The sequence below is a fragment of the Arctopsyche grandis genome, chromosome 1, assembly GCF_051622035.1.
Source record: "Arctopsyche grandis isolate Sample6627 chromosome 1, ASM5162203v2, whole genome shotgun sequence".
Taxonomy (NCBI): domain Eukaryota; kingdom Metazoa; phylum Arthropoda; class Insecta; order Trichoptera; family Hydropsychidae; genus Arctopsyche; species Arctopsyche grandis.
Window position 1 is genome coordinate 12,379,469 of NC_135355.1, and position 19,791 is coordinate 12,399,259.

The 19,791-nt window shown below is 38.9% G+C and overlaps 1 protein-coding gene across 2 annotated transcripts in view; it reads left to right on the plus strand.

Annotated features, from left to right (window-relative positions):
• Positions 1-19,791, plus strand: part of LOC143912899 (popeye domain-containing protein 3-like) — a 51,550-nt gene that overhangs the window by 17,960 nt on the left and 13,799 nt on the right. Inside the window, exons 2-8 of one of the 2 annotated variants that reach the window (XM_077432359.1) lie at positions 614-672; positions 762-846; positions 926-1,107; positions 2,438-2,569; positions 5,235-5,342; positions 16,643-16,913; positions 16,985-17,154. In XM_077432359.1, the coding sequence (XP_077288485.1) occupies positions 614-672; positions 762-846; positions 926-1,107; positions 2,438-2,569; positions 5,235-5,342; positions 16,643-16,913; positions 16,985-17,121 (974 nt within the window). In that variant the 3' untranslated portion in view covers positions 17,122-17,154. Of the gene's footprint in view, positions 1-613; positions 673-761; positions 847-925; positions 1,108-2,437; positions 2,570-5,234; positions 5,343-16,642; positions 16,914-16,984; positions 17,155-19,791 lie in introns of those variants that run through there. The other variant, XM_077432351.1, reaches the window with a different exon arrangement.

The window sequence follows — 19,791 nt, forward strand, 5'->3', positions numbered from 1 at the left end:
ATGATAATAGATAGAAGCGATGTTTTGGACTGGAAGTGGTTAATATATATAGCTATATATAGCAATAAAGAGGTCAGAGGAAGGATTGCGATAGTCAAAAGCGCAATGACGCGGCTTGCCAAATTACGGAGGGGCAGAAACATTAAAACATCAACAAAAATTCGTTTAGTAAATAGCTTTGTTTTCGCCATATTTCTATATGCTACTGAAACTTGGATATTAAAGGTAGTCGAAAAAAAGAAAATCGAAGCATTTGAAATGTGGTTTTGGAGACGAATGTTGAGTATCCCTTGGACAGCAAAGCGAACCAATGTCTCAATCAAGATCATCTATCAAAAATATTTTTGTGACGAATTCTCCAGATTTTGGACAAGTAGCGAGAGTAGACGACAGTAGCTTAGAAAAGCTTGTTGTGGTTGGTGCCGTAGATGGGAAAGAAAGAAAGAAGAAGATCTCCTATATAGTGGACCGATCAGATCAGGTCGACTCTTGGCTGTTCTTTCGTCGATGCACTTCGAAATGCCTATATAATGAAATTCGAAATATATGTAACTAGACAGATTATATAAGAATTTTTAACAAAAAAGGTTCAATTAAAAAAACAATTTTTCAGGTCCATGGTACTGGCCTTGGTGCGCCTCTTGGAAACCATCCCAACACGTAATGTTTCAAGTAAGTTCACATTTTAAACAATAAATATCGCAAAAAAAAAATACTATTAAATATAATGTATTACCCCAAGAAACTTACGTTCTATACAGATTGCATACATCTTTTTTCTGGCATCATATTCAGCTCCATGCACCAAGAAAGGTCAACTGTTCATGCATAGTGCTCTAATAATGGGTAAACTTAGAATCTTTTAATATATTGTCAATATGTCACAAAAACCGTTTTATACAAATATATTATTGTTATGTTTTAGCGTACTTGTTGTACTCGATATGGGCATGGCAAGTGATATGTGCACCGGATGTGTTCACGTGGAACTTCTCATTCTTTCTGGTGAACATCGCACACGTGGTCTACATCATATATGAAATGCGGCCGGTCAAATTTGACCCAGAACTAGAGGAAGTTTACCACAATTTGTTTGAACCATTCAAGGTAGTAAAAATCCCATAACTGTGTATACATATGTATATGTATGTATGTAGGGCCAACGAGAGGGGGGGGGGTTCCAGGGATAAAGTTCCAGGGCCCGGACTACTCGAGAGGCCCCGTATTGGGACATTCAACTGATCAATATTGATATTTTATATTATTCTGCATAAAAATGCATGTATGTATTTATTTAATGCTAAATATTTACTACTTTTCGATCCATGTATTCTTTGTGTTCATGTGAAATCCTACCTGTCATATAATACTTTATTATTCAATTATTTTAAAAAATAGCAACAACATATGTGTTTTTCTAATAGTTCTTAAAAATATATCAATAAGATATCTTTTTTAGTTTGCCATAGGCCCCGGAATTATTTTCCCAGGGCCCACGATTCCTTTCGTCAGTGGCGGACTGGCCATACAAGCGACATTGCCTAATGGCAAGTGGGCCCCGCGATCTGTTAGAAAATATGGGCCCTCAGTAAAATTAAATAAATTTTTAAGTATTCCATTTTACGTGTGTAAAAATTTACAGGCTATTGCACTTTGTGTATTTCAACAAAACAAATTTCTTACGATACCTGCTTTTACAGCCCAAAGATTGGTTAATTTTTTTATAAGGGTTGAAATGTAAGTTTTCAACATTTGCGTGGGCCCTTTTGCGCGGGCCTATTTCCAACCTCAAGATGCTCTATATCCTGTATATATCCTCTCAAATTGTTTTAAGCAACTCGCAACAGAATTGCTTAAAAATATTGTGCGTACAGCGCACACATCACAAAACCGTGCTTCACTAGTACGAGTTTTTAGCTCGCAATTTTACCAATTTAAAATTCAGCACACTTCCAATTAACCCTTTTAAACGAAAACAAAAAATAGTGTGGCCAGAACACTATCCCAATTAACATGTTTCATAAGAAAATAATCAATATAAAACAGTGGCAAAAAATCCCAAGTGAAAATACGTACTTTTGACTTTTGATTTGAACTGGACGACTACTTAGAGATATTTGAAAGCTGAAAAGTACTACAAATGAAAGATAAAATACCCGAGTATATATACCAATATTTATTTTGAACAGAAAATAGACAGATTTTGAGACATCGACCGAACAACACCAAGATATAGAAAAATCGCACGATTTAAAAAACACATATCTCCGAATCTCGAGCCAATCAAGATTTTTTATTACCAGATTCGTGTTTACTGGGCATCTATAAGAAAAGTCATATCTCGTCTCTGAACCATTTTTCGTGTCGAACAGTGTTATTTTTCAGTCAACCTTTTGATACATTACAATCACGTTTTATTTTTATTTCGCCTTGACAGGTATCCCGCTTCCAATTCAAAAAGATGGTATCGTCAGAATTCGCTCAGATCATGTCGTTACACGCGGGAGAAGCATACGCTATGCAAAATCTCACGAACACCGATCGACTGGGACTTCTACTGTCGGGAAAAGTAAGGAAAATAAATTTCACCCAAATATTTAGATATGTACATACGTACATATATATGTAGATACATATGTACCTACATTTGTAATCATATGTACATATATTTCATGTACATTGATGAAGACCGAAAAATCGATAATTATCTACAAAAGCAAAATTCCCGGTGAGTAATTAAGATTTCGTTCACTTTGACACAAATTCGACAATTTCGCGTGCTCTGCATAAAGCAATTAGTACACGAGAAAGTATCAGTAGAGCAAATTCGATTATACCTAAAATATACGTTTAGATTCCAGAATCGATATGTGGCAAAATTTATGATCAACTCATTTTCGCGAAGTATTCGATACCATGGCAATTTTACATACTTTGCGCCAGATTCTAATGACGTTACTGCTTTACACATTTACATATAGTGCAGATTTGACGACGCGCAATATGCTGTGTTTGCACATCCACAGCGATACAGGCTTAGAGGTTAGCGATGGCTTGTTTCCAAGGTAATTTCAGTTTAATTTGAATGTCGTTCGAAAAATTTTTGCCAACTTGCGGCGAAAATTCAGATGCCAAATGTTTGGCGACGTTTCCGGGGCAGTTAAAGCCGAAACAGGGCTTCCCGAGCCCGGAATTAGGTAGGTCGTATTTTACCAAGCCGCGATAATACACCGTTTAGCCAGCAAAAATCCTGGCTAGATAATAGAACAAAACTTACATAATCCTACCATATTATTATATGATTTTTTTTAATATTGATGCACTTTAAGCTGTCACTACTACTAAAATATTTCAACACATACACACAGACCAAGAATACGGTTATTAAAGCTACGGTCACTATCCACATTGCCTTGCTAGCAGGGCTGTGGAGTTGGAGTTGGAGCAATTCAAACGTAACGGAGTTGTAATAAAAAATCAACCGACTCCAGCTCCATATTATTTTCTTTATTACTGTATGAGTCAACGAGAGTTTCCCATTATATTGAAGTAAATCTTGTAATAAATTGAAATTTAATCATTTACTTATAACTAGTGAGCGGACCGGAAGCGTGCCGTTCATTGTTAATTATTCGCGGTGCTTTGTTAAAGGTTCGCCGAACCTTTTTTTTTGCACTCTAGCTTTGTGAATAGACCCAAAGCGCCCTGATTCCTGGAAAAAGCACGCTCCCTATCCGCCCTTTACTTATAACAATCATGAATTTAAATTACATTATAAATAAAATCGTTGAATCGTATTTTGATGTATTGGCCAAAGTCGATTGTTTTCCGTTTCAAACTTTTTTATTTTTTTTTTTTTTCAATTAACTTGATTTGTTTGTGTTTAAATTAAATTAATTTGTTTACACTATGAATGTATATATTTTTTTTATTCAATCAATCAATCTATGTACAGTCGTCATTACAGATCGCTCCAATGCCACAAGTGTACTATGTAGATTAAGAAACACACCAAATAATATACGTAATAATTACATAATTCGAAATTATACATGACATATATGGTCAAACATAACAAAGTGCATTGCAAACATCTAAAACAACACGATTAACAAACATTTATACAAAAATACAAATTTTTATACAACAATCATCCACAGAGACGACCCCTGAGTTATAACATAATAACTCAAGATTTTGCGAGAGTAATGGGGAGGAAAAGTCAATTTTGGAGGAATCGTTTCAATGAAAATCAGAAAAATTAGCAAACTCTGATTGGAGACGACCGACCTGGTCACAAACTAAGGTCTGGCGAGCAGCAACCAGTGTGACTCGAACTCATAACCACACTAGTCCATGCATTTACTTTTTATTTATACATATTTCACTAAATTTTGTTGCATGACAACTTTTAGTGATTTTTTTTAATTATTTAATTTTTTATATCTTGAAAATCGTTATAATTTTTACGATCAACAATTTTATACGTTGGCAAGAAAAGTCAATCTTATTAAAATCATTCAAGTCGGTACATTTTGAACGGACTCCACAGCCCTGCTAATCTAAATATTGTATGGTTAACGGTTTTCCGGCATGTCGAGCAAGACCCTTTATGTGTGTATGTAAACCCAAACAGAGCGTTAACAAAGTCTTTTGGCACGACTGGCCGAATCTGACACAGATATAAAATACTCTTAAATAATAATATTTTGATGATTTATCGGCGAACGTTTAGCTTTAAATCGATTTCCATGTATGTACGCGTATCCACTTTGCAAAATACGTGAAATGCATACATTCGAAATTTATTTTCAAACGGCTGGTTAATAATTCATATAATTCATAGTGAACCTGTTGGACGGATTCCAAAACGTTCGACCGTCTTCGAAGTAAAAATATTCGCGGAGAATCTGTATGCCTATATTATCATACATATATTACATAATTATTTTTAATTTTTATAATATTGTTTTATTTATATTTCGTCTATATTGTATTATTTTTATTTTGTTGTATTATTTCTATTTTTGTTATTTGTATTGTTTTTATTTTTTTATGATATTTTTAACGAATATTGTTTACAAGTTTCCGGCGTTACAAAGTGTCACTTTGGTAAACCTGTAATGTGATTATAATATAGTTTTAATTTTTTGAAATAAATAAATGTACATATTTATAACCAGCTGAAATCGTACATATTGTATCTAGTTAGTAATTTATTTTTTTCAAAACAGGTGAATGTAATGAGTGGTCTGCAATTCCTTCATCCGATTTTACCTTGTGAATTTCTCGATTCTCCAGAGTTTGAATCTAGTAGAGCAACGGTCGACGACAAATTCAAGGTATTTACTTCAACTGTTTATTTTTCAATCAAAATGTATGTACAGTCCCTGTCCAAGAAATTACGGACACCCGTTTTAAACTTTTGCGCGCAATAGAAACGGTCAGAAACTACTCACTGCAGCCCCTTTTGGGTTCATTTCTTTTGTTTACGCCTCTTTATTACCTACCCTATTCACACAAAAGAGATTTTGTGTAGTACTGCTATTCAAAAGAATGTGAAACAAAATTGAAATGTGAAACAACAGTTGGCTCCTGAAATTCGATCAGTGAAGATGTGCGTTTCTGTAGAAATATTTAATCATCTCTTCAAAACACCGTGATTTTTTCTTTTGCAAATTTGATTTTTTCATTTGATTTTGCAAATTTTGCATTTTGAATTTTTATTGTAAGTGCAAGTATTAATTATTTTATTGTTTTGTTGTATTTTATTATATGTATTTATTTTGTAAATAAACCGTGTTACAACAAAAATGCATATTTGTTTTTAATATACTAGTAAATGCAGAATTTGTGATTTTTGCAAGGTGTCCGTAATTTCTTGGACAGGGACTGTACATACATACAGTCCCTACTCAAAAAATTAGGATCACTTGCGTTTTATCAGTTTTTTAAGCAAATGGGTAAAAAAATACTAAAACACAAACTTTTTACACTTGTTTTCAAATATATACATTTATTTACATATAAAAAATACAAAAAAACATATCAATATTTCGTATTTCCGCCTTTAGCCTTAATAACGGCTAATATACGTTGTGGCATACTGCGCATGCAACTTTGAATCATTAATTTTATTTCGTCGCATACCCATGCTGCTTTTATTCTTTCCTTCAATATTTGAAGGGTATGGTTGGGACGACTATATACGATGGTTTTTAGGAGGCTCCAGACATTTTCAATAGGATTAAGATCAGGGGAATTACCAGGCCAGGGTAAAATGGGTATGTTTCGCGATTTTAGGAAATTTATGACGGAACGAGCTCGATGAGATGGTGCACCATCTAGCATAAAAGTGAAAGAACCTTCGGACGAGTCAAGGGAAGAAAAAAATGGTATGAAAACCGTATGGAGTACTTCTTTGTAACCGATCCCATTCATCGTCCCTACCACAAAAAAAATTGGTCCCGGCCCATTGATGGTTATACACGACCAAATCATTGTTGCCGGTGGGTGTTTGACTGTTTTTTGAACACAGTCGGGGTTGAACTTTTCTTCTGGCCTTCGGCGAACAAATTTTTGGCTTTCCGTGAGAGCTTCTAATCTCGATTCGTCGCTAAAAATTATCTACGAAAAATGAAAAAAAATACACCAATTTCAGACAAAAAATATTTAATGTATTATTAAAATAAACTCATTATACCTTTTGCCAATCTTCGACGGTATAGTGTCGATGCATTCTGGCCCATTGCAACCTCGACTTTTTCATTTTCGGTGTCAATTTTGGCTTTTTCAGTGGTCGCCTGCATTTGAGGTGTGCTTCATAGCACCGCCTCCTTACTGTCGACACCGATATTTCAATATTTTCTTCCTCTAACCTTAATTTCAAAGCTTGGGCAGATTCGTTACGATGTTCCATCGCCTGGGAAATAATTTTGCGGTCGATCCTAGGGGTGGTTTTTCGTTTTCTACCACAATTCTTGCGGCGAGTCGTAGTTTCGGGGAGATTCCTCTCCATATTCTTAGAAATTCTCAAAACTGTTTGCAATGAAACACACTCTTTTCTGGCGATTTCTCGCTTGGAAAACATCTCCGTTTTTAAATACGCAGCAATTGAAGCCTTTTTTTCATTGGAAATATCCTTGCAGCGACCCATTTCCGAAGTTTTATAAAAAATCGATATTATTCATTTAAAAATTCAAAATTAAATATTAAATCCATCGATTTTATAAAATAAAAACCATTAAGTCTCTACTCACCCTTAAGACAACCAGACAGCAGAAGATCTCAGCTGAGGATGATCTTTTCAATTGTTAAAAACATTGACGCACAATAAACAAAAGTGCACCCTTACTCAGGTATAGCATGGGTTTTTTTGTACCTAAGCCTGTATTGTTTTGCAGATATACAAGATAACTGTATTTTGTACATAGTTTTGAAGGATAGTGTTTTGGTAACAACTCACAGAAATAATAACTTACATCAAGTTAAAAATAACGAAGTTATGATTAGAACAAACGCGTATTTCGCAAAACTCGCAAGTGATCCTAATTTTTTGAGTAGGGACTGTACATATTATCGGCCATCCTGATCGGAGTGATCATAGAAATGATCACTCATAATATAAATATAAAACATAAAAAACCTCGATTCTCGTTTAGCTTGAGTAGCGTTTCTCAAACTTTTTTGGACCGGCCCCCTTTTGCATTTTATATTTTTCTGTGCCTCCCCCCATATTTTCTCGAAAAAAACGTACATATTAATAATATAATATATTATACATATATACATATATAATTTATTTTATAATTCCGATTTGAACATACATATGTATGTAAGTAATTTTTTTTAAACATTATAAATTGAAAATAAGTAATAAATTAAAAATTAGTAATAAATTGAAAATTAGTAATAAATTTAATGATAATTTTATTTAGTGCGATCATTGTGGCTGATGTAAACTAGCGAGTTTATTTATATCTGAAAAAATGTCCAAATTCGACGAGATAAGATGTGTGAAATGCAGTGAAATATAAACTTGCCTTCTCCCAAAGCTGTGGAAATATACTCGCTATTTCAGTGCTGATCCAAAATTTATCTTTATTTATTACTAGCTGTATTACCCGGCTTCGCTCAGTGTTTATAATATAAACCGCTTAAACATGACTAAGCTAATTTAATTAAAAAAAAAAAAAAATTAAAAAAAAATTTAAAAATTTAAAAAAAAAAATAAAAAAAAAATAAAAAAAAAATCAAAAAAAAAAATAAAAAAAAAATAAAAAAAAAATCAAAAAAAAAATAAAAAAAAAATAAAAAAAAAATAAAAAATTTTTTTTTAAAAAATCAAAAAAAAAAATCAAATTTTTTTTTTGCCTTCTAGGGCTTCGCCCTCGGCGCCCCCCTGAGCCTTTGCCTTCTAGGGCTTCGCCCCTCCACGCCCCATGAGCAATTGCCGTTTAGGGCTTCGCCCCCATGATCAGTTGCCTTTTAGGGCTTCGCCCCTCCGCGCCCCCATGATTAAAAGCCGTCTAGGGCTTCGCCCCCCTAAGTTCATGCCTTTTAGGGCTTCGCCCCCCGCGCCCCAAAGATCAATTGCCGTTTAGGGCTTCGCCCCCCTTAGTTAATGCCTTTTAGGGCTTCGCCCCTCCGCACCCCCATGATTAAATGCCGTCTAGGGCTTCGCCCCCCTTAGTTAATGCCTTTTAGGGCTTCGCCCCCCGCGCCCCCAAGATTAATTGCCGTTTAGGGCTTCGCCCCCCTTAGTTAATGCCTTTTAGGGCTTCGCCCCCCGCGACCCCAAGATTAATTGCCGTTTAGGGCTTCGCCCCCCTTAGTTAATGCCTTTTAGGGCTTCGCCCCTCCGCGCCCCCATGATTAATTGCCGTCTAAGGCTTCGCCCCCATGATCAGTTGCCTTTTAGGGCTTCGCCCCCCGCGCCCCCAAGATTAATTGCCGTTTAGGGCTTCGCCCCCCTTAGTTAATGCCTTTTAGGGCTTCGCCCCCCGCGCCCCCAAGATTAATTGCCGTTTAGGGCTTCGCCCCCCTTAGTTAATGCCTTTTAGGGCTTCGCCCCTCCGCGCCCCCATGATTAAATGCCGTCTAAGGCTTCGCCCCCATGATCAGTTGCCTTTTAGGGCTTCGCCCCTCCGCGCCCCCATGATTAATTGCCGTCTAGGGCTTCGCCCCCCTTAGTTAATGCCTATTAGGGCTTGCGCCCCATGAGGCTGGGCCCCCCGGGCCCCCTTCGGGGCCCCACGGGGCTGCGCCCCTTGTGGCGCCCCCTTTTGAGCCCCATGGGGCTGCGCCCCATGAGGCTGGGCCCCCCGGGCCCCCTTCGGGGCCCCACGGGGCTGCGCCCCTTGTGGCGCCCCCTTTTGAGCCCCATGGGGCTGCGCCCCATGAGGCTGGGCCCCCCGGGCCCCCTTCGGGGCCCCACGGGGCTGCGCCCCTTGTGGCGCCCCCTTTTGAGCCCCATGGGGCTGCGCCCCATGAGGCTGGGCCCCCCGGGCCCCCTTCGGGGCCCCACGGGGCTGCGCCCCTTGTGGCGCCCCCTTTTGAGCCCCATGGGGCTGCGCCCCATGAGGCTGGGCCCCCCGGGCCCCCTTCGGGGCCCCACGGGGCTGCGCCCCTTGTGGCGCCCCCTTTTGAGCCCCACGGGGCTACGCCCCTTGTGGCGCCCCTGGCGGGGCCCCATGAAACTACTCGCTTTGCGCCCCCGCGGGGGTGAATCCATTGAAACGAAAAAAACAAATCGGCGCCCATGGATCGAAAAAAAAAAAATCGAATCACGTGTTCGATGACGTCACCGATCTACGGACGAAGACGACGACGACGAAAACGACGACGACGACCAAGGATATTTACATACATACAAAGTCTCTTTCCAAATTATAGATTAGATTTTTCAGAAATATAATATACTAGCTGTATTACCCGGCTTCGCTCAGTGTTTATAATATAAACCGCTTAAACATGACTAAGCTAATTTAATTAAAAAAAAAAAAAAAATTAAAAAATTAAAAAAAAAAATTAAAAAAAAAATTAAAAAAAAATCAAAAAAAAAAATCAAAAAAAAAATAAAAAAAAAATCAAAAAAAAATTTAAAAAAATCAAAAAAAAAATCATTTTTTTTTTTGCCTTCTAGGGCTTCGCCCTCGGCACCCCCCTGAGCCTTTGCCTTCTAGGGCTTCGCCCCTCCACGCCCCATGAGCAATTGCCGTTTAGGGCTTCGCCCCCATGATCAGTTGCCTTTTAGGGCTTCGCCCCTCCGCGCCCCCATGATTCAAAGCCGTCTAGGGCTTCGCCCCCCTTAGTTAATGCCTTTTAGGGCTTCGCCCCCCGCGCCCCCAAGATTAATTGCCGTTTCGGACTTCGCCCCCCTTAGTTAATGCCTTTTAGGGCTTCGCCCCTCCGCACCCCCATGATTAAATGCCGTCTAAGGCTTCGCCCCCATGATCAGTTGCCTTTTAGGGCTTCGCCCCTCCGCGCCCCCATGATTAATTGCCGTCTAGGGCTTCGCCCCCCTTAGTTAATGCCTTTTAGGGCTTCGCCCCCCGCGCCCCCAAGATTAATTGCCGTTTAGGGCTTCGCCCCCCTTAGTTAATGCCTTTTAGGGCTTCGCCCCTCCGCGCCCCCATGATTAAATGCCGTCTAAGGCTTCGCCCCCATGATCAGTTGCCTTTTAGGGCTTCGCCCCTCCGCGCCCCCATGATAAATTGCCGTCTAGGGCTTCGCCCCCCTTAGTTAATGCCTTTTAGGGCTTCGCCCCTCCGCGCCCCCATGATTAAATGCCGTCTAAGGCTTCGCCCCCATGATCAGTTGCCTTTTAGGGCTTCGCCCCCCGCGCCCCCAAGATTAATTGCCGTTTAGGGCTTCGCCCCCCTTAGTTAATGCCTTTTAGGGCTTCGCCCCTCCGCGCCCCCATGATTAAATGCCGTCTAAGGCTTCGCCCCCATGATCAGTTGCCTTTTAGGGCTTCGCCCCTCCGCGCCCCCATGATTAATTGCCGTCTAGGGCTTCGCCCCCCTTAGTTAATGCCTATTAGGGCTTGCGCCCCATGAGGCTGGGGCCCCACGGGGCTGCGCCCCTTGTGGCGCCCCCTTTTGAGCCCCATGGAGCTGCGCCCCATGAGGCTGGGCCCCCCGGGCCCCCTTCGGGGCCCCACGGGGCTGCGCCCCTTGTGGCGCCCCCTTTTGAGCCCCATGGGGCTGCGCCCCATGAGGCTGGGCCTCCCGGGCCCCCTTCGGGGCCCCACGGGGCTGTGCCCCTTGTGGCGCCCCCTTTTGAGCCCCATGGGGCTGCGCCCCATGAGGCTGGGCCCCCCGGGCCCCCTTCGGGGCCCCACGGGGCTGCGCCCCTTGTGGCGCCCCCTTTTGAGCCCCATGGGGCTGCGCCCCATGAGGCTGGGCCCCCCGGGCCCCCTTCGGGGCCCCACGGGGCTGCGCCCCTTGTGGCGCCCCCTTTTGAGCCCCATGGGGCTGCGCCCCATGAGGCTGGGCCCCCCGCGCCCCCTTCGGTGCCCCACGGGGCTGCGCCCCTTGTGGCGCCCCCTTTTGAGCCCCATGGGGCTGGGCCCCCCGCGCCCCCTTCGGGGCTTCACGGGGCTGCGCCCCTTGTGGCACCCCCTTTTGAGCCCCATGGGGCTGCGCCCCTTGTGGCGCCCCCTTTTGAGCCCCACGGGGCTGCGCCCCTTGTGGCGCCCCTGGCGGGGCCCCATGAAACTACTCGCTTTGCGCCCCCGCGGGGGTGAATCCATTGAATCGAAAAAAACAAATCGGCGCCCATGAATCGAAAAAAAAAAAAAAATCGAATCACGTGTTCGATGACGTCACCGATCTACGGACGACGACGACGACGACGACCAAGGATATTTACATACAAAGTCTCTTTCCAAATTATAGATTAGATTAAATATATTAAATGGATTAATCACCCAATCTGGAATATTTAGATTTATAATATCATTAAATCTAACTTGCATATCCTCATGAAGCTGCTGCAAATGTTCAATATATGTACATACAATGTGCCCATGATTGTGAGAGTTTTCTGTCAGGAATAAAAAATTAAAGTCGATCTTATTATATAATATCGGTTATATTGTAATATTTAATTGATAAAAAAAAATAATTATTAAATCACTTTCGTAATTGTGGGCACATACATATACATACATACATACATATGTATAAGATCATCATTAGAACTAGTAGCTAATGATGGAAATTGTGTTAACTCACGTATTCCAAGAAAAGCAATAATTACATTTTTACACGTTATCAGACTACAACATTTTCCTTTTAATTGTTTGTTTAAAAATTAAATTCAAAAATAAAATAAAATATATATGTATAATATTTCTGATAAATAAAATATATCGCATTTTGCACCAACCATCTCTTCCCTAAATCGGTTGTCACTCATAAATGACACAATACTATTCCAAAGTATGTATAAACAACATGATTAAGACAATTACCCTTCTATGTACATACAGTGCCGGTTTTAGGAGGGGGCTGGGTCGGGCGGTGCCCGAAGGCGCCAAAGTTAGGGCACCGCTCGATGCGTCAAAGGCACTTTAAATTTTAAAATTAGAGCGCCAAAAGCCATACAAAATTTTAGATTAGAGCGCCAAAGGCGAAATTTTTTTCTAAGGGTGTTTAGAAAAAATTGCCCGAGGGCGCCATTGGGTGTAAGGCCGGCACTGTGTATAGGTATAATCAACGAACTTTTGTGTGTAAAAGAAGGCGCTCAAAATCCTCCTCGTTTTCCTCACATATTTGTCGAAAAAGGTGATCTTGAAGCGGACTTGATTTAATGAAATTTATTGTTTTTATTAAATGAGATCCATGTAAACGCCTTCCCAACCTTATTTAAAAAAAATTGGTACATCTTTTTTCAGATATGATAAATCCTCGATATTTGCCAACCATTGAAGCAGCCCCATCGGTTGCACCAAATAGTATATTTTCCGAAATGCAAACGAATATTTAGTTTGATGACAAATAAAGCACTTAAGCTCTTAATGAAAATACTATTAAAATAATATAAATAAAAATTATAGTTTCATTCTGACTGTGCCTCCCCTAGAGCTCGTCATGCCTCCCCAAAAGTAGAATTTTGGTTTATACTTCCCCAAAAGTAGAATTTTGGTTTATGCCTCCCTTGAGAGGGTCTGAGCCTCCCAAGGGGACCATGTGGATCCTGGTTGAGAAACACTGCTCTAGAATAAAAGTACTACAGTTGTGGTTAAGGTAAAAGTATTGAAAACATATAAATGAATAAAATTTATTATTTATTCTATTACATGTAAAAAATTTCAGTCTGATCCGTTGAGTAGTTTGGTAGATAATTGAATCAAAAAACTTAAAAAAAAGAGGACACCTATAAGGGGAGGTACCATTACCGATAAAATTAAAAATTTGAAAAATATTTACATCATATCGATTACCATTTTAGAAACCGATACTAAGTTTCAGTTCGATAGGACTAACAACGGTGTTCAAAAAATTCTCAAAATACACACACACATTTTTTTCTAGATCACAAAAACATGATCTAGAAAAAAAAAGATTCTGTGCTCGAAACAGGCAAAATCTCGAATGTTCGCATGATCAAAAAACTTAATCTATTGTTACTACGTACATAGATAAAGTAAAAATATATACATATGTATATTTTTCGAAATTCAAATGTACAAGTTGTTCACGGGATTTAAAATTGTGAATTTAGTGGTACATACGTGAGGTTCGGTAAACTGGCGACCGCTGTTCAGTATTATTATGCCAAATTTTAGTGAATAATATTAAGCTTAATCTTAGATTGAAACTTTATTGTGGTTTTTTTAATAAAGTATTACAATAATATTAATGAAATAATATTATATAAAATATATTTTTTTTACTTCCCAGTTGGCAAACCTATTACATAAACAAAAGAGTACTAATAATTGCTTCCTCTTTTTTTTTCAAAATCATTGCTGGAAATCTTCAAGCTAACTTTTGCTAAAATCTGAAAACACAGACAAGAACTCTCGAAATTGAAACTAATTAAAGTAAGCCTAGCGAAGATTTCTCATTGTCAAACCGTTGATTCGAGCGTGATAAATTGATTTTCGAGATAAATATTTGTTGCGTCCAAAATATAATTCAGCGATATCATACATATTATATATTTAACTGAAAGAAAGTGTCAATGATGTATGAAGTATGAACCGAGAAAATAATATTGGGCGGCCCATTAACGAGTTACATAGTAACTCAGGAAAAAGTTTGCCCCTTATCAGATCGTTTTCATATTTTGCCATATTGCTCATTTTGGTCATCAATATAAGTAAATGGAGCCTCCGCCATTATGATGGTGCAAATATATCGTGTAAGACGCGTTTGTAATCTGCCCGCCGACATTCTTCCTGACGTTAATCGCCCTAAATGTTCAGTGGCATTGATCGCCCACTGCGCTCGCCTCGGTGTTTTCTTGGTGAATATCCCTTTTTGCCGTCATCCAGCTTTAATTGCTTGAACGCCTATAACTATTTCTTTTCTTCACTCTACATTTTATGAAATTTGCTTTATAGGTTCTCATTAAGGTTTCTAATCCCGGGTTCCCGGGCACCGGGATCCCGGTGTTTTCTGGTACCGTGAATCCCGGTGCTGAAACCAGTCTGAATACCGGGATTACGGTGCTGGCAGAAATTTCTTTAAAAATATTATTTTTACAAAAATAATATGGAAAAAAAACATAAAACAACATTATATAATGAACAATGGTGGGATGAGCAATGACAGTCATAGTCCATTTGTTTGCCACCCGTTTCGACAGCGGCTTGCCGTTTCCACGAAATGGTATGAACGACCTGTATTGTGTCGCAGATATTGTGCTCAACCGCAATGATATTTGAAGCATATTTTAACTAATTCGAACTCAGAATCGAACACTGATCACGTTTTCGTGATCTAGAAAAAATTTGTGTGTGTCTGTGTTTCTGTGTGAGTGTCTGTATGTTTATTGAGTGTCAGTGTATTTTGGGGATTTTTTGAATACTGTTCGTCCTATTGAACTGAAACTTAGTATTGGTTTAACATGTGTGCTCTTCACGTAAAAATTCAAGTATAATTTTTGTATCAATGTGATGAAAATAAAAAAAAATCACTAAATATAATAAACCGGAAGCGGGATTTTTTCTTCTTAGAAATGTCAAAAATGTTGTGACAACGATTCTTTCCACGCCCTAAACATATTGTTGCGTAGGGGTGGGTGGAGGATCCAAGTAAAAGGCCTTCACAGCATTTATTGATGATTAAGGAGATACACACACTGGAAGTGCTCAGTCCAGAATGACATAATATCGCCTACGTACCGCCTTATAAGGGGTAGTTCTCTCAGGACGTCTAATCTGTTTACCTATTGTATAGTCACGTATTCGGATATGTCTTCCCACGGTATGGGTCAGTTCTGCGAAGGGATTAATAACGGTCATTGTTTAGCCTATATGCACTTAGAGTCTAGATATCATCCTTGAAACCAATTATCCCGGTCGCACGGTATGCTATCGCCTCTAAGTGCAAGCACTTAGTTAATCCGTTACCAGATAATCCTTGAACGGTCACACAGTCTCTGGGATTCTATTCGCTTAATCCGCGGTGTACGTAACATTGCCTCCCTCTTAGATCAAATCGTCCCGATTGACCGACAAATTTTAACTGATAAATCTACAGTGGCAGTTACATTTATCTCCGATATCAGTCACTGTTACATTTACAATTACAGCCGTTATCTTTACATTGAATACATTAACGCGCCGTTACAATGGAAACAATTACATTTAAATTCTATTACCGTTACATTAACGTTACCTTTACAATTTAAATTCTGTTACAGTTACATAGATTAACGTCACCTTTACAATGGAAACAATTACATTAAACTTTCGTTATACTTCAATTTACGTCACCTTTACAATGGAAACAAAAACATTTAAAATTTCGTTACACTACGATTTGCGTCACCTTTACAATGGAAACAGTTATATTAAACTTTCGTTAAACTTCAATTTAAGTCACCTTGACAACGGAAACAAAAACATTTAAAATTTCGTTACACTACGATTTACGTCACCTTTACAATGGAAACAAAAACATTTAAAATTTCGTGCAATTGAACAAAAAATGCAATTGAACTTTTTTTCTCTTATACATTCGAAATCCCGGTGCTAGCACCGGGATCCCGGGATCGGAAATTCCCAGCACCGCAATCCCGGTGCTGAAGAAACCTTCCGGGATTGGAAGCACTAGTTCTCATTATCTCTCATATGTATATTTTTAGTTCACTCATTCACTTGTGACGATGCCGTAGTAGTAAAGCAACGTAAAAATGCTTTGTCATTTTGCGTTTACAATGATAAAGAGGCGAAAACTACGAGAGATGAGGTCCTCTGCGACCGGAAAAAGACTGAAAATGGGATTTAAAAAGGGTAGGGTGAACGAGTGGAATTCGTTCACGGAGAAAGAACGTAGGCAGATGAATGTTTTACCCTATTATCACGAAACCGAATGATTTCCTATATACACATTTTGACTCAAGTGTAGCTTAGTCTCGAAGAAAGGTAGAAAATATAAATATTAATTCGATTTATTGTTTCTAGGTATCAATTGTAGCGGCTAGCTCTTGTCGCTATTTATATTGGCAACGCACCTCACTAGAATATTTATTCGTCAAAGAGACTTATTTGGCAACAGTGGTAACCACGCTAATAGCTCGAGATATAACAACGAAACTATACGCAATGAACAATAAGATAGTTACGGAAAAAGGATCACACTTGGACATTCGCCTGCCGAGCATCACTGGAAGTCTGACATCTACGGGAGAGTATAGAAGTCCGCCTAGAGTCCTCAAAACTAAACATCTACTAGGTAAAGACATATGTTAATCCTTTACCTTTGAGCTAATGTACCTATAAATGTATTTATTATATTTGTGATAGGTTTTAGAGATTGTCGGTTTTTAAAAACCCCGCTGAAAGAAGCTGTTTTATTTAATTCTGCTAATCTATGTAGACATATTTTACCCTTAAGAATATTTATTTTACATATGGCGTCTATTAGATGTTGTCAAGTTTGACGGTGTTTGGATTTTTTTAAATAAATATTAGTGAAAAACCGAAAACCGGTTTTATTAAAATATCTAAAGCCGACAACCGGTTTTTCTAAAGTCGATCTTTGTATAAACCGTAGTATGTAGGTATGTACATACAAATGTATATACGTAGATTCTCGCACGTAAAATATTATATAATCGCGTGTAAACTTCACAATTTGCAAAGTTGTCCCGTCCTAAAACTTTTTATTAAGTTTACACAACAAAGTTGCCCTCTAGTCTTGGGGTTCCCAACCTACGGCCCGTGAACATTTTTCATTTGGCTTTCGGCCTATTTGACCAGCTCGTGAAATTTTATGTGAGAAAAATATTTTCAAAATACGATTCACGATTTTGGGTGAAAAAATGGCTTTTAGAGTTTCAGTATCTAAATTCAAATTTTTTGAGGCAATTCTAAATGATGTTTGAGATTCACTTAAGCAATAAAAAAAAATATTTTAGTAAAAATGGCATAGTTGATCTTTTGCACGTGAACACTTAGGCCTGTCGCAAACACGGCCACTTTTGTTCGCCACTGGTGGCCGCCACCGGTGGTTGTGTGTGCGGGCATCCCATATAAACTCTATGAGAAATGCTTTCCGCAGCGTGAATCGAGTGGCGAGTACCGCGTGGTTGTGTTTGCGCGCGTCCCATACAAACTCTATGATTAATGCATTCCGCAGCTTGTGGCCTGCCACCGGTGGCGGTGGCGAGTGGCCGTGTGTGCGACAGGCCTTATGAGAGTTTTTTTTTCCCAAAAATTTATTTGACATTGATATCGACGATGTTCACGAATATTATTTTCAATTAGAATTCATCGATCTTCAAGTGAAGGATGGTTTGAAATCGTTATTTAAAAATGAAACTGAAATTAAATTTTACGCTATATTGTAGTCAGATTATCTATTCATAAATAAAAACATTGCATTTGCTTGAAAACTTATGTATATCAATTTTTGGTAGCACGTACGTATGCGAACACACGTTTTCTAAAATGAAGTTTATTAAAATTATTTATCAATCTCGTTTAACCGACAAGCATCAAGAATTTTTTGACTTATCGGAAAATCATTTTTTTTTAAATGAAAAAAAAATTAGTTCTTCAAAACAAGTGCAAACATCGCAATTCATAAAATCTACGCATACGTTCCATTAATATTATTAGTATTGAAGAGTATTCAAAGGTAAGTGGAGTCAGGTCGAGGTACAAGAAAACACGCAGGCAGGTTCCAACTCTTTATTGCTGCTCGTCCGGTGGAGGTCAGGATCCGAATGCCCCCGATCGAGAGCGTACCATTCTTATATCATAGAGCGCTCAGCGCATACACGTATTATCATTGGTCAAGGAGTCTGGTGCAGCCATTGGCCGCAACGCCCGACTCCACCATTGGTCGGCGTCACCATGACGTCACCGGTCTACAGGGCGTCTCTCTATGTAACGTTACAGTATGATTGTATATTAGACCCGTATTTTCCAATACAAAATTATTATAATAAAACATTATATTCAGTAAATATCAAAAGTGAGAAACGATGTTTAAAAAAATGGTATTGTACTGGAGACGTGCCGATACTGGTATTTAAAGTACGCGCAACAAATTTTCACATTTTTTTCATACCTTAGCAATGTGAAAAAACATCCCACATAAGATTTTTTTAATGTGAAATTACCCCGTTTATATGATGAAAAAAAAAATAACAAAGCGGTGCATAAATTAGAAAAAAACCTTCAAAAATCGGTTTTCACGATTCACGATTTTCACAAACTTAAATGGACTGGCTGGCGGCGGCAGCGCAAATAATTTTTACATTTTTTTTACGGATTTACCATGATACAGAACGTTTTTTCCAACTTAAGCTGTTTCCAAATTCCAAAATAAGATGTTTTCGATGTACCCTAATAGACATTAAGTATGCGAAATTATTACACATTTACAAATTTGTTCAAACTGAATAATTTCAATGAAAAATTTTTTTCATCCGGCCCAAACAGTTTGAAATTCTGAACCAGCCCAAAGAGGTTGGGGAACCCTGCTCTAGTTTATACGTCCCGAAGCAATATGTCGCGTGTCCTTTTGCTAAAACTTTCTTGGTGAATGCCACCAGCTGCTATGTCTTCTTGAATGAGAGCGCGTGTGTGTGTGTGTGTGTGTGTGTGTGTGTGTGTGTGTGTATGCCCATGTCAATCGTAACACGATACTGACATGTTTGAAGGCAACATCTCTCAATATGCATATGTATGTACAATGTGTGTACATATGTATAGCACTACATGCATGGCTTTTTGTTTGAAAGACATAGGTATTAGCAGTTCGTTTAATTTTGATACCTACTCTTTATATTTACTGTACCATATGTAGTCATATTTCTATTTCATACACTGAAAGATACCAAATTAACATCAAATAAACACATTTCTTCATTTTGAATACTAAATAATGTCTATGTTACAGTAAGAGCGTCAAATCTCGAATCAGTATACATTGACAAGTAGTGTGTACACTAGCTTTGGTTTTTATCTAAGCTTACGACACTATATTCCGCAGACACTCTTACTAGATAAAGTATACAGTGACGCGCAAATTCATGCACTTGCTGCTGTGCATTAGTAAATCTGCTAACGAATGTAATTTGAGTGGTTTGACACCTGACCAA